At 36.9% G+C, this 22,367-nt stretch overlaps 3 protein-coding genes across 4 annotated transcripts; all 3 read left to right on the top strand.

Annotated features, from left to right (window-relative positions):
• Positions 1-14,083: 14,083 nt before the first annotated feature.
• LOC106656133 (protein CWC15 homolog) lies at positions 14,084-15,365 on the top strand. The gene is made up of 3 exons (XM_014376820.2): positions 14,084-14,373; positions 14,464-14,782; positions 14,868-15,365. The coding sequence occupies exons 1-3, from the start codon at positions 14,243-14,245 to the stop codon at positions 15,108-15,110; spliced, it is 693 nt and encodes a 230-aa protein (XP_014232306.1). The 5' UTR covers positions 14,084-14,242; the 3' UTR covers positions 15,111-15,365.
• Positions 15,366-16,365: 1,000 nt separating this feature from the next.
• Positions 16,366-17,919, top strand: LOC106655927 (60S ribosomal protein L27-like). Its single transcript, XM_014376536.2, has 4 exons — positions 16,366-16,460; positions 16,975-17,205; positions 17,290-17,426; positions 17,827-17,919. Exons 2-4 carry the CDS (start codon positions 16,987-16,989, stop codon positions 17,873-17,875), a joined length of 405 nt encoding a protein of 134 aa, XP_014232022.1. The 5' UTR covers positions 16,366-16,460; positions 16,975-16,986; the 3' UTR covers positions 17,876-17,919.
• Positions 17,920-18,244: 325 nt separating this feature from the next.
• On the top strand, positions 18,245-21,988 carry LOC106656096. Of its 2 annotated transcripts, XM_014376764.2 has the most exons (10): positions 18,245-18,401; positions 18,637-18,830; positions 18,908-19,068; positions 19,148-19,338; positions 19,418-20,307; positions 20,384-20,413; positions 20,489-20,527; positions 20,599-20,637; positions 20,717-20,761; positions 20,840-21,988. In XM_014376764.2, the coding sequence occupies exons 2-10, from the start codon at positions 18,649-18,651 to the stop codon at positions 20,856-20,858; spliced, it is 1,596 nt and encodes a 531-aa protein (XP_014232250.1). In that variant the 5' UTR covers positions 18,245-18,401; positions 18,637-18,648; the 3' UTR covers positions 20,859-21,988. The 2 variants fall into 2 exon arrangements, with proteins under 2 accessions (XP_014232250.1, XP_023315803.1); XM_023460035.1 differs by lacking the exons at positions 20,599-20,637; positions 20,717-20,761 and having other exon boundaries at positions 20,849-21,988.
• Positions 21,989-22,367: the final 379 nt, after the last annotated feature.

Here is a 22,367-nt window from a genome sequence, read left to right as displayed (position 1 = left end):
GGGGGGGGGGGGGGGGGGGGGGCTTTCTGGCCTAAATCACACATGTAATCACTATTCTGTAGCGGACTCTCGGGCTAAAATCCAATTTTGTAAAAGTCATTCCTCAAAACCGAAAGCTATAATAAGCATAATGTTTTTAAGGAGGCTCAAGCGCGTGTAGCTGTCCTGCATTCGTGCACTCTACGCGTCGTGCCTCTTGCATCTACGCATTGACCGCGGTTGCGTCGCGCCTAGTGCGCACGTCTGCTACGGTTATAGTGTTGATACACTTTATACATAGTCGAACACGCGGGTAATTATCTACGCGTGTCTACGCGTGTATCGTTCAATTAGCACGTTTTTTTATTACTAACAAGATGGAAAAAGCAAATGTATACACCCGACTGCATTTGACGAGAGGAAATATATTACGTAATACATTTAAGTTTTAATAATATATCGTGCGCTTCGAAATTCAAATAGCGCGCCATTTTGCGTGCAGCAGCCGCATCGCGCAAAACATTGTAACCTCACGATTTCGACTCTTTACATTATAGTATATTTTGTAACAAGTGCGCGAAGCAGTTGACTCATCCAGGAGTTGTTTTCACCCGAGCGTAGCGAGGGTGCAAAGACTCCTGGGTGAGTCAACTTCCTCGCGGACTAGTTGCAAACGATATTTTTTAACTCTGCTTGCGAGAAACTAGGGTTTTCTGACGATTTAAGGTTAGAAAGCCCGTGTTTCGCGCACGCAGTGTTAAAAAAGTATTTTATTAATTAATGTGTTAACCCCCTTTTTTGTTTCATCGTTCGAAAGCTTATAATTTTTTCTTTCTAGCTGTAATTTTTCATCAATATCTGTCACGTATTTTAATCGTGCACGATTAAAGAACGGTAAATCATGAAGATGCTCCCATAAGGCCCATGTTAAATCGACCAACTTTACATCGATTTATCTCTTAAATAAGCGTGTTGACCCATATTTTTTTTTGTTGCGATCGATGTGTATTAATGAAAGGAGTAAATTCGCGAAGTTTCAGACATATCTGTCAGAAAGTGATTTTCGCTCGAGCCTCCTTGTCGCTCGTGCGTTACGGCAACACTGTCATGCTGAAATTCTCGTTTGGCGTACAGACTTCGCTTGATAGCACGCAAATGGCTTGGGACCAGTGCACTGTTGTAGCGGCAACACTGCGATGCTATAGGCGAACGCAATGCTCAGATTCACGACTGATCGTTCTCCCCTACAACATATAGCATATTGTTGTGCGAGTAGTGATGTGCCCTCATGCCTCTAAAGCGTCTATGTTCCGTCGTATATCTCTATCTCTCTCGCACTCGCTCAGAAGGAGGGAACACACTTGACAACATCGCAAAATATTCAAGCATAATTTTCGGGCAGGTTTGACTTTTGACGAATGGCAAGTAACTAGTGAGATAAGAGAGGTTAGGTATTAAAGAATTGCGCAATATAGTAGAATAGTGATGAAACCGTTTGAATGGTGAAGTGACATAAGTGAGGTGAGGTATTGAAAAATCGCGCAACAGTGAAAAGGTGTAATGATCGTTTGGAAGATATCATTGAACTTGTAAGTATTCTTTAATGAGCACACGGCGCAAAGAATATTCATGGATTGAATAGGAAAAAAAACCCATCTCCAAAAAAAAATTTAACTCGCGAGTGAAGAAATTATTCCATCGGAGCTTGTGATATAGTGAAAAAGGCAGGCAGTTGTTCCTGTTACCAATATGTGAAGTATCATCAGTTTATTATTATTTTAAACCACAAAAATTTATTTATTATCGATTACTACTCGTTTTGATTTACCTTATGAACTTTTATCAAAAATTAAAATTTTTTGATTGAAAGTAAGCAAATGATATAAAATAAATGATAAAAAAAGAAAAGAAATATAAGATGTGAAATACTAACGCATAAAATAAACAAAATACGAATGAATGAAAAAAATTGAGTATGAATCAAAATTTACGAGAAAATCGTATGGATTGTCGTTTTTACTCTTCTCAAGGTGGCACTACGGTACATGAGCTGAATTTAGTTTTTTTTTACACTGTTTTATCGATAAGACGTAGTACTGTCAACATCGCGAACGTAAAGTACAGATGCCCTTAAGTTAGCTGTCTATAGACAACCATCAGAAGTGAAACTTCTACAAAATTAATTAATCAAAAATATCGAAATATAAAAGTAAAAAAATCTTGAAAAATTTACAAAAAAAAGCATAAAAACATGTCACAATGTAATTGAAAAAAAACAAACATTCAAAATCAAGAAAAATGAAATCAAATGTTTAAGACCTATTTAGTATAGAGCAGCGCTGAAAATACAAATGCAATTGGTTCGCATTTGTTTTGTATGCGGATGATTGTTGGCGCAAAGATCGATTGGTGGTGCCTCTTGGTTTAAAGTCCAAATCGGGGAAGCTTTCTCTCATCGAGTTTCGGACTTTGTTTTAGTTCATTTAATTAATGTAAAATAATATTTAAATTAGCATGATTGCCGAAAATGAGCCTGTAGACAAAAATGCAGTAGACACACAATTTATTTATTTTCCAATTTGATTGATTACATACATTTATTAATTCTAGGGTAACCGCACCAGTGAATGACCGAGTTAATGTTTTTTAAGTTTTGAATAACCCCGTAGGAATTTCGAGATTTTTTCCTATGGGGCAGGAAAAATTTAATGATTGCGACGAAAAAAAAAACAATATATCATCGCACAGTTAATTAAGTGTTCACCCAATAGAAAATATTGAAAAATCATTTTAGCATCATGAATATTACTAAAAATTTTGATTTAACGTGTCAACTTGAAAACGCCAGTTGGTGACCACTTGATAAGCGGTACATTATCGTATGATATTTTTACAAAATTAAACATTACCGTTCGTTTAGATAACCAATACGATTCGTAAATAATTGTTGCTAGTTCAGTAGTGGAATGATAGAATTGGTTTTATTTAAAAATCAAACAAATAGATTAATAACGAACTTAACTTGTATACTATTGTATTCCCAAAGAATTGGTCACTGGTCGTATGCAAATCGACGCTTCGTATCAGTGAATGGCCACAAAAAATGTTCAATATTTTTTTATACGTAGTTAATACAACTTATATGGGTTGAAAGTTGATTGAAATTACAGGTATAACATCGTTTCATATTAGACAACTATTATATATATATGTTGGGGGGGTTTATACACTTTCAGCCTATTTGGCCTAGAAAGTGCCCTCCGCATTGGAGGCTTATACCTATATTTAATCATTTTTACCTATCCTTTTTCTTTCCTTCCCTTCATCCATCTCCGCATTTGCCCGGGGTTATGCCCGTGATATGGGGAAAAACTCAGTGAGAAAAACCCATACCGGAGTTGGTCGGTGCCTTTATGGCACCTGCCGCTAGCACATCGATGGCTCCTAGCAGCAAGATGCTAGTTCACAGACCAGAGCAGCATCTTGAAGCTGAAGTAGCATCTTGCCGAACGGCGCGCTAAAGTAGCAGCTTACCGAATAGATTTTGAACTGGCATGATGCTGCTCTGGTCTGTGAACTAGCATCTTGCTGCTAGGAGCCATCAACATGATGACGCTGGCAAACACAACTGAGCGATGCGTGAGGGCGCTATGCGCTTGACGGAATGGGTTCCCTGGCGGTCACCCATCCACGTACTAGTACGTACCGCGGCTTATAATGCTTTATTTCGCACATCGCACGAGCCATGAGTCCCTCGCCCCACCACCTGCTTCGGTTGGACAACTATTATGAATTAGATTAACATTCGTACATTCAATTTATAAGTGATTATTGATTACGTGGTCATTCACTAGTACCCGGTCATTGTTTGGTTAGACTACCCTATAACATTTATAACATTTTTTCTAATAGACAATTATTTGCTTCCTAGCGTATCATAGAGGAAGCTATGTGATAGGATTAAAAACGAGATTTGGAACTAAACGTGGTAGGAAAATTTGGAAACTACATTGAATTACCAACAAATGTCGCAAGAAGCGTCAAAAACGTATTTTAGGATCCACCGAGTAGTTTAAAAATCATGCCTTCTATTATCGTTCCAAAAATTGTTTTTTGCGAAAAAAATTGTTTTTTCATTTTTTTACGTATAGATGCCGGATGTTTCACTATTTTTTTGATGTTATCGTAAAAGCAGAGCAGTTGAACTTTAATTTAAGGCCAAAACAATAGAGATTCACCGAATATTATTTTTTTTAATTTGCCCATGATGCTTTTACTGTAAGTTTATTAAATAAACATTGAGATTGGCGAATTGCGAAGTCATAGATCTATGATTATTTGGTTATGTTACCGCAGTAATATACACATTTCAATAAAATAATGTTCCTAACATTGTATCAATGAAAAAAAATAAAAAATAATTTTAAATCGATATAAAAGTTAATTGAATATTTTCTGCATCACTTATGCTTACTGATAAAATTATCACTTTTCTTTCCAAGTCGACGCAATTAATTAAATCAACTTCAACAAAATGGGTCTGAACACGAAAATTTTCAACTTTTTTTGCTCGATTTCGATAGTCACATTTTAAGAAAGCTTTAACAATAGTTAACTTCATTGTTATCTATTAATTTTCGACTTATAGGATGAGAAAAACTTACTTTAAATACTGATATAGTTAAGTTACAGTCATATGCATTTAGAAAATCATAATATTAGTTTATTCTTGTCCCGCAGTAATAGGTGCACCCGCAGTATTACCCACATTTCCCCTACGTTGTAGGGACATTCGGACTAAATATTTGTAAGTATGAAAAGTATAAATCATAAACACAAAAAAAATTAATAGTGCAAATAGAAAATTGACGTCTTCCAGATAACACTTATTCGTTGGATTCATGCCATCGACCTGAGTTCTTTTCATAGACTGTAAACGATAATATAGCATTAAGCACTACAAAATATTAGAAAATTATATATTCTCAAGTAATCAAGGCAACTTACGATATTATTGGGGAAATTCTCTTCATTCCATGATGTATTTTCCATCTTCATTCTGTAAAAGTATGGCAATATTAATACGGGGAAAAGCTTGATGAGTCTTCCTTGCCATAATTTTCAAAAGGAACCGTTTGAGCTGAAGCGCCTGCGTGAAATGCACTTCTTTTTAATATCTATGCTCGCCGCCGATACATCGGGCGAGGTATGGACTACTCTGCCCAAATATTTGAACATTAAAGAATGACTTATCGTTCATTTAGCTCGAGGTACACGGTACCTCAAACGGTTCAAAGCGAAAAAGCTCACACAAAAAGCGGTATCTTTACAAGGAGACCCCAATAGGTGTGAGTGACGAATTCTCACCAAAATTTTTTTGTGACTTCATGGTACATAATCATGAAGCCCATGAGTATTAGACTGATTCAAAAAATCGAAGTTTTTCAAAACCTCGATTGTGCAGTCTTAATGTCTTCCATATGCCTAAAAATGAATTCCAAAAAATTTTGCTCAGACATTCAAAAAGAAAAAAACGATCGTCAAATCTTACTGTATGTTAAGGAGGCTCTTGCATGAATTGTTCAGGAATGAAACCTGTTCTATTTTATAGATTAAAACACGCTGATTCTGATGGTATAATTATTCATATGGCTTACGCATCAAAATTTCGCGATATTTTGTCTCAAAGTATGCCATTTTAACACGAGAAGCATAGAACGGCCACCATTTATATGGTATTTCCAATTAAAAATTAGTTTGTCTGAGTATCGGAATATACAGGTTTTGTAGAAAAAATCATAATCTTTAACCCTGTATATCGTAAGTGAAAAAAAAACGGCTTTCGCGAAACACGAGCAGGTGTCAGTCGTCGTCTGCAGTGAAGACAGTGTGCACATAGAACGGCGCGCGATTCAAAATGCTGCTGTCGGCTCTCAGCTGTGGACATAAACACTAGTCTGCTGTGCACTTGTGCTGCTGGACTCGGTGCTGCGCGCTGCGCACTGCGCATTGCGTATAACACGACGCATGCAGCTACCTCCACACTCACTGTAGAAAAACTTGCCGTGCAAGAGCCTCCTTAAGTACAGCGTTGGTTTCAGTGGGCTCTACGCTCATAGTCTATGACCGAAATATACCGTGGCGCCGATGGTGGCACGCATGTAGTTATTCTTTATTTAAGTAAAAAAAATAATGTTTATTGATTAAATTATAATAAAATATATTTATTTCAACATAGGAACAATATCCGATAGTTAATTTACCATTTAATGATAATAATTAATCAAATGAGTTCAACTGATATTTCGCGCTCGCATATCTGTATGCTCGATAGCCCGTTTCAGCTCTGCGCTACCACCGGCGCCACGGTATATTTCGGTCATAGACTATGAGCGTAGAGCCAGCGTTGTTGTAACGACCACCAAACATGTCCGCCGCTCTGTTTTATCGATTGGACTTTATTCACTTTCTCACTGTAGCCAACTTGTATGAGTGCGGGAAATTTCAAATATGAGGCGTTTCACACCAAGCGTCCTAGCCCGGCGGCCGCATGATACTTTTCAACGAAATTGCTTAATTTATAACTCGCCGGAAAACTCTCTGAATGTGCCCAAAAAATACGTGAAATATGATTTCGATTAGAAATTTCCTCAGCTATTAATATAGACTATTTTAAAAAAATCTTAAAACTAAGTTTTTGAGATATTTAAAGTTGAAAGTTTATTTTTAAAATTTTCCGGGGAAAGTAGAAAATTTTCGAAAATCCAACTCCACCATCGGAAAGCTGAGAAAATTTTCAATTGTGATCATATTTTACATATTTTTTTAAGCACATTCAGAGGGTTTTCCGGTGAGTTATAAATTAAGCAATTTCGTTGAAAAGTACCATGCGGCCGCCGGGCTAGGACGCTTGGTGTGAAACGTCTCATGTTTGAAATTGCCCGCACTCATACAAGTTGGCTACAGTGAGAAAGTGAATAAAGTCCAATCGATACAACAGAGCGGCGGACATGTTTGGTGGTCGTACCTCATGCTTGCGTATACGCGTGTATGTCTTTTGCTGTGTAGCATGTGGTGTGTGTGTGTGTGTGTGTGTGCGAGGAGAGGGGATGCCAAGCGCGCTGCATGTCTGTTGGTGTGTGTGTGTCGAGCGCAGACTCCGAAGAGACGGGAGACACTTTGCGTCGAAGCGCATTATTTGAACTGCTAGGCGATAGGGAATAAACCAACTATTGTTATTTATCTATTAATTCCAGTGCTTCATTTTGTTCCCTACCACCATCCTAACATGTATAATTGAAGTTTTGGAAAACTTCGATTTTTTTTTAATCAGTTTAATGAGTATGCGTAAGTTGATCCCATGAGCCTTAGAAGTCATTTTTATGAATATTCAAATGTAATCGATTTTTGGGCATTTTGCACACAAATGGAACCTTCAAAACGACCTATAGGGTGCAAAAATAATCATAGAGAGCTTTATTTTTATTTAATTACTCGTTAAAAAGAATATTTTGCGATAATGTACGTTAGATTTTGATAAGAAAATTACTGTAGTTCACCCGGCTTAAAATAAGGATATCATTTTTTTTTTATCCGAATGATATCCGAAATGATATCCTTATTTTAAGCCGGGCATGGACACGTTTAACGAATCAATTTTTTTTGTTGCGCTTAAATAATATTGGTAACTCGATATTGACTCAAACCTTTTAACGGTGATGTTTAAAGATATCACGCTGAACAAAATTACTTAAATTTCCAGGTTTATATTGTGCCCATGGACTACAGTAATATTTTTATCAAATTCTAACATACACTATCGCAAAGCACTCTTTTCACAAGTAATTAAAAAAAAAAATAGAGCTCTCTATTGTCTAGAGCCTAAAGATCGATTAATTTTGAATGTTCATACTAATGACTTCCCAGGCTCCTTGATAGTAATATATTAAAATGTTAAATTTTTTCAAAATTGAAATGTAGAAAAAGACAAATTTCATTCCAATTTTAATTTGTATATGTCCTTTTTTAAAAAAAAGGTTTCCTGAATAAAAATATCAAAGAATTGTTCAAAAAACACTCTCAAATTACTTCGGAATTTTAAGAAATGATTCTGGATTCTTTGGAAAAATCGAAAAATTTAAATTAGCAGAACCTTGTTGAGTGCCCTTTGAACAATTTATAAAAACTATTTATTATAAGAGTTTATAATTACATGAGTGGCAGTTTGGTGATCGAATATAACTTGATGATTTTAATGGTTGTCCACGAAATAACGCACAATTTTGTAAGCTTAACTAATGCAATGAGAAGGAAACTTTATTGCAGGTCTATGGTCGATCGTGTTTACTCCGCAACGTTCGCCACACAACTGATACACGAACTGCAGTGAGCTGTGCGTAAAGGATGTAAAGGAGTCCAAGCTTCGTTTCTCCCGCCAACTCTCTCGCATTGCGTAGTGGTGCGGAGAGTAGTTGAAGGGTAAGATATACGCATTTCACGCCGACGCGAGAGAAAAAGCTCTGTAACAGCTAAAAATCTATTATCTCCTATAGCTCCTTGAATAATTATTTTACATAATTAAGTAAAATCCCTTTGAACTAAGGCACGACCTAGAGAGAAAAATTAATTTTGTACCTGCGATACGAGATAAAAAATTAGCAGTTTATCGCCTCGAGCTTTTGAGCTTGTGTAGTGTGTATTTATCAAGCTCTAAGTAAAACCTGGTTTTGTCATGCTGTCAAACAGCCCACCTCAGGCGGAAAAGGAATTGCTTCGTCCATTTAAGCAGTCGAGTTTGTCTCAGATTGTGGTTAAGATTTAATTATTGTAACTGTCCAACTGAGTTGGTCAGACTTCGATCGTAGTGCCATAGTCTACGCTCTACTAGTGTACGATCGTTATCTGTAGATTTCAACGGCTGTAGCTGTATAAAATGTTGAAATCGTCTCAATCGATTGAAAAATGACCGAGATACGTCAATTTTGCTTCCTCATAGAGGAAGCTTTGTGATGGGCTCCATTTCGGCTTTTTTATAGAGTAATCGTAGGGTATATTTAATGATATTTCTATATACTAGATCGAATTTCTGACACATGTTGGTATGTATGTGTGTGTGTGTGTGTGTGTGTGTGTGTGTGTGTGTGTGTGTGCGGCTGTATGTCTGTGTAGAGTGATTCCTCGATAACGGTAGCACGTATCGTGACGGGGTTTGGCTTATTTTGTTCGTTATTATGTAAGGATGAAGCCAGAAAATTGTATTTAGCGATAAAGGAAGAAAAAAAAATTTTTTTTCGATTTTTAAAAATTTTTGGAAATTTTTTTATGTCTGTGTAGAGTGATTCCTCGATAACGGTAGCACGTATCGTGACGGGGGAGGGCTTTTTTTGTTCGTTATGATGTAAGGATGAAGCCAGAAAATTGTATTTAGCGATAAACGAAGAAAAAAAATTTTTTTTTCGATTTTTAAAAATTTTTTTTTACGGGAAAAATTTTTTTTGCGGGAAATTGTCGTTTTCTTCCTTTTGCTCCCTCATATAGGAAGTTTTGTGATGGGATACATTTAGGCTTTCGTATATAATTATCGTAGGATATATTTAATGATATTTCTATATACTAGATCGAATTTTTGACACATTTTGGAATGTATGTGGGTGTATGCGGCTGTATGGCTGTGTAGAGTGATTCCTTGATAACGGTAGCACGTATCGTGACGGGGGAGGGCTTATTTTTTTCGTTATGACATAGGGACGAAGCCAGAAAAATTCATTTATCGATAAACGTAACGTTTTTTTTTCTATTTAAGAAAAAAATTTTTTTTTTTTTGCATTGTTTGTTTGAGATACCCGATAAAGCTGAGAGGCGCTTTCGTTTCGCTTTCGTAATTAGAAAGATGATATTAATATTTTCAAATTATTTTTAAGTTAAAAAAAAAGTATGAGGAAGCTACTTGCCAATACATTGGCAGCGGTTTTTTTTTTCTTAATTACATTTGAAGTCTCGGACTCAAACGTCGAAACGCCAGCGAGCGAGACGCAATCCCCACCACTTGACAACGTAGAAATTACGGCTTTAACTTTGTACGGTTTTTTTCTTGTTAAGATTTCGAGAAATCAAAATTATCAATATGCCATAGTAAAATATAATTATTTAAGAATGTAACCCCGTTGGTTTGATTCATTAATTGTTTATAACAACGAAGCAATGATTTTTGAATAAAAAATACCTATTTTTGTTAAAAAAGCACTTAGGCAAGTTTATTTTTTTTTTAAATCTGCGTTTTAATGTCAGCTATTGAACAAAAAAAGAATTATCCGGCTAACTATTATAATTGACTCTCTGCATCTATTTGTTTATAACTTAAAAAGTACCAAATTTTCATCGCATTGTTTAACGTATGTTTTTTCGATTTTCCGTCTAAAACTTTTTGCTACGTATAAGTACAAGTATTCAACTTTCATTTGCGCGTCGAACGGACTCGCTATTGTTGCTAACAATCGAGATATCGCCTAGGGCCGAGGGAGTGTTTTTATAAACAAATGACTGTTTCTCGAAAACTATAAGTCCGATTTCAACTTTTAAAAGCTCATTTTTTTTCGCAAAAAGACCTACATTTTGATGTAATGCAAGTTACGATTAAACTGAAATTGTTTATAGCAAATGCAATTGAAAAAATAGCCATTTTAGAGGGTTTTTTGCACTTTTCTCGGTAAATAATTAACGCAATTGATCGTGGTCGGGCTCAAATTAAAGGTCTAATTAATAGCTACAACTTTTAATTGAACCTTTTTTCGATTCCCTGCTGAAAAATCTCATTTGAGATCTCACGCCAAAATCTCAAGATGAAGAAAATCTGTAAAACTGCTTATCTGTTTGAAACAACAACGCTGATAAATATGATAAGAAATAACTCATTCATGATTCAGTTCCTATAGAATATTAATTTATTGCAAACCTTTTTTTATTTATATTTATTTTCATCAAACGGAAATTCGATGAACGTTTAAGATAACTGGAAGGAATCGTAAAAAATGTATAGTTTCTCTATTACATTTTGAATTTTTTATACTTACACGAATCACCTCCTAAAGTACAAAGGTACAAAAGCTCGAAATTCAATATACAATAATACTCAGAACCTTATCAGATTTCCCACGCTTCTTTACTATCGTACGATAAAACATTGTATACCACGGACTTGACGGACATTTTTTTCCAATTTACATACAATAAAAAAGGACAACAATTTTGAGGATTCGCCGCATTCGATAAACACAATATCGTCGGCCGACACTCTGCAGAAACGGGACGCGGATGTAGCCGTAGCGGATCCCGCTTTTCTAGGGTACTTAGGGCGCTTCTACATAAGATTTTCGTCTGAGTTTCGTACTCCGTTCGGACGCATCGGACGGATAGTGCCAACTTCGAATAATAAATATTCCTTCTATTGTATTTTATTCTATTGTGAGGTTTTTGTGTAACCCCCTCTGAGACGGGGGGGGGGGGNGGGGGGGGGGGGGGGGGGGGTCTTTCTGGCCTAAATCACTATTCTATCGCGGACTCTCGGGCTAAAATCCAATTTTGTGAAAGTCATTCCTCAAAACCGAAAGCTATAAGCATAATGTTTTTAAGGAGGCTCAAGCGCGTGTAGCTGTCCTGCATTCGTGCGCTCTACGCGTCGTGCCTCTTGCATCTACGCATTGACCGCGATTGCGTCGCGCCTAGTGCGCACGTCTGCTACGGTTATAGTGTTGATACACTTTATACATAGTCGAACACGCGGGTAATTATCTACGCGTGTCTACGCGTAGATAAGCACTCTTTTCACAAGTAATTTAAAAAAAGAATAGAGCTCTCTATTGTCTAGAGCCTAAAGATCGATTAATTTTGAATGTTCATAAAAATGACTTCCAAGGCTCCTTGATAGTAAAATATTAAAATGTTAAATTTTTTCAAAATTGAAATGTAGAAAAAGACAAATTTCATTCCAATTTTAATTTGTATGTGTCCTTTTTTAAAAAAAAGGTTTCCTGAATAAAAATATCAAAGAATTGTTTAAAAAACACTCTCAAATTACTTCGGAATTTTAAGAAATGATTCTGGATTCTTTGGAAAAATCGAAAAATCTTAATTCGCAGAACCTTGTTGAGTGCCCTTTGAACAATTTATAAAAACTATTTATTATAAGAGTTTATAATTACATGAGAGGCATTGTTCACAATATCTATTGGATATTTATTGCCAATTTGGATTCCAACTTGAAGCACACCAATTCTAGTCGATTCGTATAAACCGATATTGAACAATTCCAATATTTAGATCGTCGCGCAAAGTAGAAATTTAATAGTCTGAGTTTGGTGATTTTGAAATTTTTAATTTTATCTATCGAATATAACTGGGTGATTTTAATGGTTGTCCACAATAATAACGCACAATTTTGTAAGCTTAACTAATGCAATGGGAAGGAAACTTTATTGCAAGTCTATGGTCGATTGTGTTTACTGTTTTGTTTCTTCGTTTCTCCCGCCAACTCTCTCGCATTGCGTAGTGGTGCGGAGAGTAGTTGAAGGGTAAGATATACGCATTTCACGCCGACGTGAGAAAAAGCTCTGTAACAGCTAAAAATCTATTATCTCTTATAGCTCCTTGAATAATTATTTTACATAATTAAGTAAAATCCCTTTGAACTAAGGCACGACCTGGAGAGAAAAATTAATTTTGTACCTGCGATACGAGATAAAAAATTAGCAGTTTATCGCCTCGAGCTTTTGAGCTTGTGTAGTGTGTATTTATCAAGCTTTAAGTAAAACCTGGTTTTGTCATGCTGTCAAACAGCCCACCTCAGGCGCTAAAGGAATTACTACGTCCATTTACGCAGTCGAGTTCATCTCAGATTGTGGTTAAGATTCAATTATTGTAACTGTCCTACTGAGCCGGTCAGACTTCGTTCTTCTCTCTCTACTAGGGTACGATCGTTATCTGTAGATTTCAACGGTTGTATTTGCATAAAATGTTGTTATACGTGCGAATAAAATGAAAAAAGGAGATAATTTCGACTCCTGAATTCTTATTTATGGGTCAGATTCAGAATTTTGTAATTCAGAATTTTTTAAACAATGATTTAATATATATATTAAAACTATATAGTGTTTATGTCAGTACAATTATTTAGACGTAATTTTATGGCTGCGATCTACTTTTCATTTGTTTATACACGTTTTTCGCTAACATAAGTCATTGAAATAACATCAAATTATTGAAAGTACATCAATAAACAAAAAACTTAAGATATTTCGCAATGTAATCGGCCAAGTAGACGCCAAGTGACAGCACGTGTACAGTTCACGATATCTCGGCGCGCACTTACTTTGAACGCTTGCTTGTTTTCACGTCAATACTCTAAAAAAATAAACTCGGTTTCAGATTAATCTTTGAGATGCTCTAGATTGAGCTAGGAGGACTCGATTGAAAAAATGGAAAGATCAAAATGTATTAAAATTTGACAAGGAATTATTTTAATTTTTTTTTTTTTTTACATTTTTCGATTCGCTGAAACCGAATTTATTTCTTTAGAGTTTGGACGTGAAAACAGGCAAGTATTCAAAGTAATTAAAGTGCGCGCTGAGATATCGAGAACTGTACACGTGCTGTCACTTGGCGTCTACTAAGTTATAGAGGCTGAATGATAAAAAAGGAGATATATCTATGAATTTTGCATTAATTATTGTATAACTTTTTTTCTAATGAACGGATTTCCAATTAATACACGTCAATCTCTTTGTTTTTCAGAAACTAATAAAACTATAACGAATTGTTTCAATCCATCTTCAATAGTTTACAAGATGTGGCCGCAACCCAAAAAGCGTAGAAATCTGTCAACTAGCCGCGTGGATCTCGCAAGAATGCTCAAATGTCACCAGTGCCAGGACTAATTTCACCTGAAAGTTTAAAGCTCTTGAAAAATCTGAAAAATTTTAAGGTTTTTCAAGATTTTTCTACTTTCGTATCTTTTTCAATGATTTGAATTTCGCGCCCGGCGGCCATTTTGAATTGCTGACATGACACGATGCGTGCGTCGCGTATGTAGTCAGTTTGTTTAATGCTACATAGTAACGAGCAGTCGCCAATAACTCAGAATTCAGATTAGAGTTTTTTCTGTGGCCAAGATACGTGCATCACTGTTTACATCATAATAACATATCCGTTCGTCGATTTAGGACGATAGAACTTAACTGTTTTTGGCCAGTGATAGATTATACCAGAGAAAATGACGACTGCAGCGAGACCAACTTTCGATCCAGCCCGTGGTGGACAGGGAAGAGGAGAAAAAGATTTGAGTGCAATATCAAAACAATACAGCAGCCGGGATTTGCCCTCCCACACAAAATTGAAATTCAGGTATTATTTATTTCATTGATTTTGTAAATGTTCAATTGTTCAATTACCAGCATAGAATCATTGATAATGAATGTTATGAATCAATTGTAGGGAACAAGGCCAGGGTACCACAGAAGAACTTGCTCAGCGAGACTTCAGAAAGGAGCTGGAGGAGAGAGAGCGCGAAGTCAAGGAAAAAACAGGTGGCCGTAATAGGATGGCCATAGAAGCTGCACCTTCTATGAAAGAACCTGCTGCTCCGCCAAGTAAAAGGCAGAAATTAGAAGTACCAGCTGCAAGTCTTGATGCGGATGATCCGCTGGACGAGGATGATTCAGAAGTTGAATCTGATGATGATGATGACACCGAAGCTCTAATGGCCGAGCTCCAACAAATCAAAAAGGAGCGTGCAGCAGAGGCAGCTAAAAAGGTAAATATTTTTTTTTTTCATGATTGTCATGGTTGAAAGCTTCTTTAACATCAGATTGATATTAATTTGTATCGTCTTCCAACAGGAATCCGAAAAACGACAAGAAGAAGAAAGGATTAGGATGGAAAATATCATTTCAGGTAATCCACTTCTCAAATATGCAGCTCAGAGTGGTCGCACAGATATGAAAGTTCGTCGCAGGTGGGACGACGACGTAGTTTTCAAAAACTGCGCTCGGTCAGAGCCCAAGAATAAGAGCAATACATTCATAAATGACTCCCTTAGAAGCGAATTTCATAGGAAATTCATGGAAAAATATGTTAAGTGAATGGTGAAAATCTATTTGCACGAGGCTGTCATAATTAGAAATACTTTCATTTCAATTATCAAAATCATATTTTTTATGCTAGCATATTAGATTTTAAGTCTGTAAATATTAATAAATAATGAATATTATGTTAGAATAAAAATTTTACTGAAACATGAATATTAAATAACCTGCTAAATTTTTTTATTTTTTCCGATATTGATCGGAATCTGGTCGGTTAAGATTTACATACAACTTTGTTTCAAATAAAAAAAAGAGTGTGAAAGTGCATTGTCTACTATAATTATAGAACAAATGTATTACGTATTACAATAAAAAAAATGAATATGTTTCAATAACTAGATTTTGTTTTGTCTTTTGTTCGATCAATTCTTTTTGAGTGAGATAAAATAATTAACCATAGCCAATTTCGTTTTTATTTACTTACTCATTATTTATCAAATTTAAAATATAGGCAAAATTTATCAGTTTCGTGGTAAGCTTTAGAGAGGTACAAAGTCTTGCAAAAACTGTTTCCAGACTTGCTTAATCAATTTATATGTATTACTTTAATAATTAAAAGTAATTTTTATTGTTACACAAAATTGAATTATATACATTTAAATAGATTTTATGTGCCAGTTTAGCAAACTAGTATATTGGGTGCTCATGTATTGTTTTTTATTTTCAAAATGCAGTCACTACAAATTATATAATTATAATTGCACAAAAAATTACAAATAAAATTCAAAACTATCTATAATTTAGTTTTTTAGATTCAAGTCGGATTATTCAGAATCAAAAGAAATAAAAACAAAGATGACTGATATGAGGCACAAAACATATTTTTAATTTTAATTCCAATTTTTTGTGTAAATATTATTTAAAAAATTTTTTGGCTTCATTTATTACTGAATGTACTTTAAACACTGTGAATTTTTTTTTTAGTTGAACGTTTTGAGTATTGTAATTTTAATTGGTTGCAATGAATGCTCAATTTAAAACTTAAAAGCAAATGTTCGTCTCTGATGCCAATGGGGTATCACTCCGCTACGACTTTACTTTAAATTTATTTTGAAAATTTTGTAGTTCATTAATATTATTCGAATAATTTTATAACTTATTATGTTATAAATTAATATAGAATAAATACATTTTTCTTAAATTAATTTGCAAATTATCTACACCAGATACAATATTTTGATGAGACAGTCTTCTGCATATATAAAAGTGCCGCGCGTTATATTTCGAACGTGGTTGGCCATGCTACTCGCGAGAGGCCACCTCGATCACTCGAACCGTAATTTTCCAGCTTGATTCTCATCTCGACTATCTTCCTAAGCTTTCTTTTTAACTTGGCTTTACGGCAAGGTACGTGTCTCGTGTTCAATATTTGTTAAAAAATCGTTGAATATCGTAAGCAATAAACATTTGTTTTAATCAACATCATCGTCTCGACCATTTTTTAATGATTTGTTCGTCGTTGGTGTTGAGATTTTTTTGTGTTAAGAGTGATAAAAAGTAATATCGAATCTAACCAATTTTGTGATATTAGATGTAGCCTATAAAACGTGTGCTGAAGTTCATCCCATACTCGTGTTAAAATTTTGAAACATAAAAAATGAATAAATAAAAGGAAGAAAAAAATTGCCTTCCTTAATTAGTTCTGTCACTTACAAAATCAATACGTGTTTATCGATACGTGTTCATCAGTTGCTTATAAATATATTTAATAGTAGATACATTTTTTGTTGAGGTTAATCTACCATGCACAAATATTTTTCGTTTACGATAGTCTTTGATTTTTTTATTAGTTTTGTTATAATAATAACCCATTCATCTATAAACTTACGATCGTACTAATTATTTGTTTTTTTATTTACAGTTTAACACCAAAATGGTGAAAATTATGAAAAGCGGAAAAGTCGTGCTGGTCCTCAGTGGCCGGTACGCAGGACGTAAAGCAATTGTTGTGAAAAACTACGATGAGGGCACATCGGAGAAACAATACGGCCATGCCTTGGTTGCAGGTATCGACAGGTACCCACGCAAAGTTCACAAACGCATGGGAAAGGCTAAAATTCACAAGAAATCTAAGATAAAGCCTTTCATCAAGGTAAGTTAATTTACTCTTGTACATAACAATGTACATCATAAACATTTTTGGCATTCAATATTAATGCTTTTTGCTTACTTGCAGGTACTCAACTATAATCATGTTATGCCTACCAGGTATACAGTTGATTTGCAGTTGGAGAAAATTGCACCTAAAGATCTTAAAGATCCAATGAAGAGGAAAAAGATTCGTTTCCAGACCCGTGTCAAATTTGAAGAAAGGTATTATTATTTACAATAATTAATAAAAAAATACTTTAAAACAATGCGTTCCAATTGTAAACAATTTTATGAGTTAAAGTTTTGTTGTCAATTGGACTTTTTTACAATGCTGCATTGTTTGATAAGTCATCAATAATTCTGTCAGTCAAATTTTCATAGTTTCAAATTAATTTAAGGTCTTGTTGTATTGATGTATTTTAAACGTGAACAATATTTAGTTTACATAAGATATGCAGGCAGAATTATTGTTCACCTTGTACATCCCTGTCATATAGTTCACTTGATGCATCCTTAAAAGTTATAACCTCGATGATTATTCTTTTTTCGCATTTCATATTTTCCATTTACTTTGGTCTACATTCGATCGAATATTAAAATTGTTGTTACTTTTGTGTTTCAGGTACAAATCTGGCAAAAACAAGTGGTTCTTCCAGAAGCTCAGATTCTAATTTTTCATAATTTAATAAACATAACTTACAACATTACCTCGAAACAGTGATTGATTGTTTTTTTTAACCCACACCCACAAATTGTCCTACTGATAATTATTATTCCTACTTAAAGCCGATACCATTCGTTTTCCTATTACGAGTCGACAACAGGTGCTGGTCGACTTTCACATTTTTTTTAGCGCGACGCTTGAACAATAATCCATAAAAACGAGATAATCTTTCAACAAAGTTCACCGATCTCTGTATCCCAACAATTGTCGGCCACTGGGGAGCACGAATTCCATCGATAGATTCGAGCTTTTCGTTTACTATCCCCATCGAGCGAGAGAAGCGCGTCGTTTCGGCACTCTTCATCGATCACCTTAATCATGCGCGCGACAGTCGGAACAACGACGGCACATCGCTCGGTATACATACGTAAACAGCATCGTAGGTACAATTGGGCCCGCAGCATCCAGCGAGTTCGCCATCTCTGATTGTAAATTTTTCCTCTCGAAGAGCGCCCCCGACCGATAAACAACAAGTACGTCATAGTTATCCTTTTTTATGATCAATTCGATCGATCGAACGTAATACGCGCTCGATCGTGGAACAACACGAAAAACTCAACGTTACATACGTATACGCTCCAATTCGTCGTGTTTACATTCTCGGCTAGACGGAATCGCTCCGCTCATCTTGAACTATATACGTAAATTCGAGAGCTTGCTCGGTTTCGATTCGTTTTATCTCACTTCGTTTCTTTTCTCTCATCGAAGACGTTCGACAAAATGACCAGCCCGCGGGAGGAGGCTACGACGATCGACGCAGCCGCGAAACCGCGCGATGGATTCCGCCACACCGAGGCGGCACTCGATCGGCTCTCGATCAGGCGCCTGATCGCCAACGAGCCATTGGACCTGGACGACGTTCTCGACGGCCTCGAGACGGACAGCCGGACGGGCACGATGAGGTATGAAGATTATTAATTAACACGCGAGACTTTTGCGGAACGACGTGCGTTAACTCCCGTCTGTTATCTCGCTGCAGGGAAATCGTCGAGCGGCTTCACTCCAGGAGTCTGGACGATCGCCAGTTCAGCATTAAATTGTCGGTGCTCGCGCGGCCCGACATGATCACGCCCAAGGACAAGCTCAACGTCACGGGCCTGCAGATAAATCTCGCGGGAATCATCCTGCGCACTTACGAGGGTACGTATAATATTATCCCAAAACACAAAAGTACGAAAATAAAAATATCTACATGGGTAAATCGTAATCGTATGCGTAGACTGGAAAAAAGTGCAGAAGAAGCCGAGCCGGGAGCAGTACAGGAACGGGCTGTCGCTGTTGGGCGAATTTTATCACAGGTACAACGCCACGGACGCGAGTTTCTTGCAAATGGACGCGGCCCTGATCGCTTGGCTCGGAGATCTGCTGAGCGACACCGAGGAGGAGGACGTGGAGCTCGTGGCGAGACAGGTTGACAAAATGTCCAAAAAAAAAAAAAAAAAGAAATACATTTCGTCGGAGCCGGTGTTAACATCGACATTTATTACAGCTATCGATCAACGGCCAGCTCCTGTCGAGATGCGCCGAGACGAAGTTGAACGAGCTCGTGCGGCGGGTCAAGCAGCAACTGGTGCAGCGCAACCTCAGCGTCAAATCGAGGACTCTGCTGATGTACGTCATCGACCTGGCCAATCGAGACTTCGCCCCGCTGCTCGGCGAGCAGCGCGACTTTTACGTCGGGCAGCTCGGCGAGGCGACCTTCGCCGATTTCGAGTTCTGCGGTCGGCACGTGCAGCAGCAGCCGCCAACCACCTTCAGCCGCTCGGTCTTGGTGTCGCTTCATCCGCAGTCCCATTTCAAGCCCGTCTGCAGCGATCGATCGAAGCCGCCCAGCAGCACCTGCAAGTACGAGCCGAGCAAGCCGATAGTCGTGCCGAGGCCGAAGCCGATCATCCAGAGGACGACGACGACGACGACAGAGGACACCTTCGACAGATTCGCCAAGTCCACGTACGACGCACTGCCTCGGACGAGTCGTCGCGGCGGGGGCTGTCAAGCCGCAGCAGCGGCTCCACATTGCCGAAAAAATCAGCGATCCGGTCAGTGCAACGATCATCACAAGGCAGAGAGATCGAGACGAAACTGCAAGAACTCCGACAAGGACAGGAAGCCGACCAGGCATTCTCCACCGGTAGCAGCAGCAGCAGCAGCGCCGCAGCAGCAGCGGCTCGATCGGTACAGGCCTCTGCCTCCGCCGAACGGCGATCACAGCAGCAACGACTACCCGAGAGACGAGGCGACCGCCACCATCACAACCATCACAACCACCACCACCACCACCACCACCACTACCGCCAAGGACGACGAGAACGTCAGTTTTTCGTGGGCCGACGACTTGCCCGACGAAGAGGACGAAGCGTTCGTGGAGACTCCCGACTGGTGAGTAGAGAGGGCAAGAAACATAGATGATTTATCGACGAGTGTTAATATCTGGATATTGAATATTTCCTTGCAGGTATAAGAAATCGTCCGGCGAGCCGTCCAGGTAAGCTGAGAAAAAACGAGAATCACTTGTAAATCTATCGATCTCTAGAATTGCTTACATTTTTTATTTTTGCAGGGGTGGAAAAGAAACCAAGTCTGGTGATTCTTGTAGGAGGTAAGTGTAAAACTATGATTATTTAAACGTATATTTGTCAAGAGTGATGGAATTTTAACCATTTTTTGTAGGAATACAAGCAATATGACATGCGACTCATCCAGTTCACGGTAATAAGTCGATTATAAATATTTCAACGTTTCTAATGACAATGACAAGTATCTAAATGATTTTTTTTTTGATTTTCAGTCGCATGAGGTTGCCGGAAACGAGACCCAAAAGATATTCCGAACGGTAACGAGGACCAACTAAGAATGGCGAGTAAATTTGTCTCTTTGAACTAATATCGAACTATTTTGCATTCTTTTGCAGGAGGAGCAGGCGCGGGTAAGGGATCAAACTTCAACATTCCCGACGAAAATTTTAAACCATATAAAATTTGTTCAAGACGTGCATCCAACGCAGAGAATGTTAGACTCGCCGACGATCGAGTACAAATTGAGATATTTTTGTAAAGATCGCAATTTACGATGAGTATTAGGAGATAATTTTGTAACTCTTTTACAAAAGGAACTCGGTGATATTGAGCTTAAAACGACAATCAGAATTAAGCTCCCCGCTGAGTCTTGATATTTTATGAAAACGAACGTATACGTGAATGATTTCACGATGATGATATAGCCTTAGATTTTATTGTAATCTATTTTAAGTATTTTGTTATTTATGTTGTTTTTATAGAGATCTAAGTGTGATGTAAGAAACATCGGTGTATGTATATTCTGGTACGCGAATATTGACTCCGAATTGTTAGATAACCGCTAATTAACTGTTTACAATCAATGATACTCAAAAACGTTTAGTATATTAATTCTCCCAACAAAAACAATAAGTCATTGTTGAATGAAACTTGTTAACATCATTTTTTGACTGCTCTATTGATAATTTTCCTGAAACCATCTGTGATAATTTGTATTCGATGAGCAGTTTTTTTAAAATCCCCGCTCAGTTTTTCAAAAAGATCATCAATTAGAAATGTCAAGAGATGTTATTGAAAAATTTCATTTTCGACTTTTGTTTATCATTGATACGCGTGAATCGTATTCTTAATTAGTAGGACAGAGGCTTAAAACAGAGTAACTTTTTTATTCGAGAGTCTCTTAAAAATCGTATTACAACCACTGTGATGATCGTATTATAAAATCGTATTATAATTAAGGAACAAATTTGTGAAATCACTGTGATATACATTAGTTTTAGATTGATATTTTATTCGTGACTGTTAAGGTTTTTCTTATAACATCACACAAAATTATTAACTTAGAAAAATTAAGTTTTAAGCAAATTATTAATATTTCAGGTATTTTACCTGACTTTTAATCATCTTTTTTTTATTCGATTCAAAAATTCGTTCGACGATTGCGTTGCACGCATTTATTAGACCATAGCAAGCAAGCATAGTAAGCTGTTAATAATAAAGAGTCTGTTGAACATCGTTTCATTAAAAAATGAATAAGTTGTAAATATTATTCTCTCAATAACAGTAACTTTTCTCAAGTCTACCGCCTAAGTGTTGCATTACATCGAAATCCTCAAATGATAACAAAATTATTGTACAGCACTTCAATCGAAAAGTCTCCCCTTTGAACAACAACGAAACGTCAATTTTTTAAAACTCGAAGTTCTCGATTTCGAACAGAACGTTTGCGAGCGCCACATCACGTGGTCTCGCAGCCTAGCAGACAGCTATTATCGCGCAATAATATTTCACATGCCCTAGACACAATATCGAACATTCGCAGTGCACGCAAAGTAGTAGTTAGTCAGTAGAATCGTTCTACCCCCCTACTTTTGCCGCTGCACCGAGACTCAGCGAGCAGGCGCGAGTCGTCTCTCTCTTTCT

Source organism: Trichogramma pretiosum, unplaced genomic scaffold (genome assembly GCF_000599845.2).
Source record: "Trichogramma pretiosum strain Unisexual culture from Peru unplaced genomic scaffold, Tpre_2.0 scaffold10, whole genome shotgun sequence".
Lineage (NCBI taxonomy): Eukaryota > Metazoa > Arthropoda > Insecta > Hymenoptera > Trichogrammatidae > Trichogramma > Trichogramma pretiosum.
The sequence above is the reverse complement of the archived record's forward strand: the minus strand, read 5'-3'. Positions and strand labels throughout refer to the sequence as shown.

What these genes read in the sequence shown, in the direction of transcription:
- LOC106655927 (XM_014376536.2), top strand. Translation starts at nt 16,987, where the DNA reads ATGGTGAAAATTATGAAAAGCGGAAAAGTCGTGCTGGTCCTCAGTGGC. An exon ending in AGATAAAGCCTTTCATCAAG is followed by an intron (nt 17,206 to 17,289) that starts GTAAGTTAATTT and finishes GCTTACTTGCAG; the next exon opens with GTACTCAACTATAATCATGT. An exon ending in CGTGTCAAATTTGAAGAAAG is followed by an intron (nt 17,427 to 17,826) that starts GTATTATTATTT and finishes TTTGTGTTTCAG; the next exon opens with GTACAAATCTGGCAAAAACA.
- LOC106656096 (XM_014376764.2), top strand. Translation starts at nt 18,649, where the DNA reads ATGACCAGCCCGCGGGAGGAGGCTACGACGATCGACGCAGCCGCGAAA. An exon ending in TTCGTGGAGACTCCCGACTG is followed by an intron (nt 20,308 to 20,383) that starts GTGAGTAGAGAG and finishes ATTTCCTTGCAG; the next exon opens with GTATAAGAAATCGTCCGGCG. An exon ending in TCTGGTGATTCTTGTAGGAG is followed by an intron (nt 20,528 to 20,598) that starts GTAAGTGTAAAA and finishes CATTTTTTGTAG; the next exon opens with GAATACAAGCAATATGACAT.
- LOC106656133 (XM_014376820.2), top strand. Translation starts at nt 14,243, where the DNA reads ATGACGACTGCAGCGAGACCAACTTTCGATCCAGCCCGTGGTGGACAG. An exon ending in CACACAAAATTGAAATTCAG is followed by an intron (nt 14,374 to 14,463) that starts GTATTATTTATT and finishes AATCAATTGTAG; the next exon opens with GGAACAAGGCCAGGGTACCA. An exon ending in CAGCAGAGGCAGCTAAAAAG is followed by an intron (nt 14,783 to 14,867) that starts GTAAATATTTTT and finishes GTCTTCCAACAG; the next exon opens with GAATCCGAAAAACGACAAGA.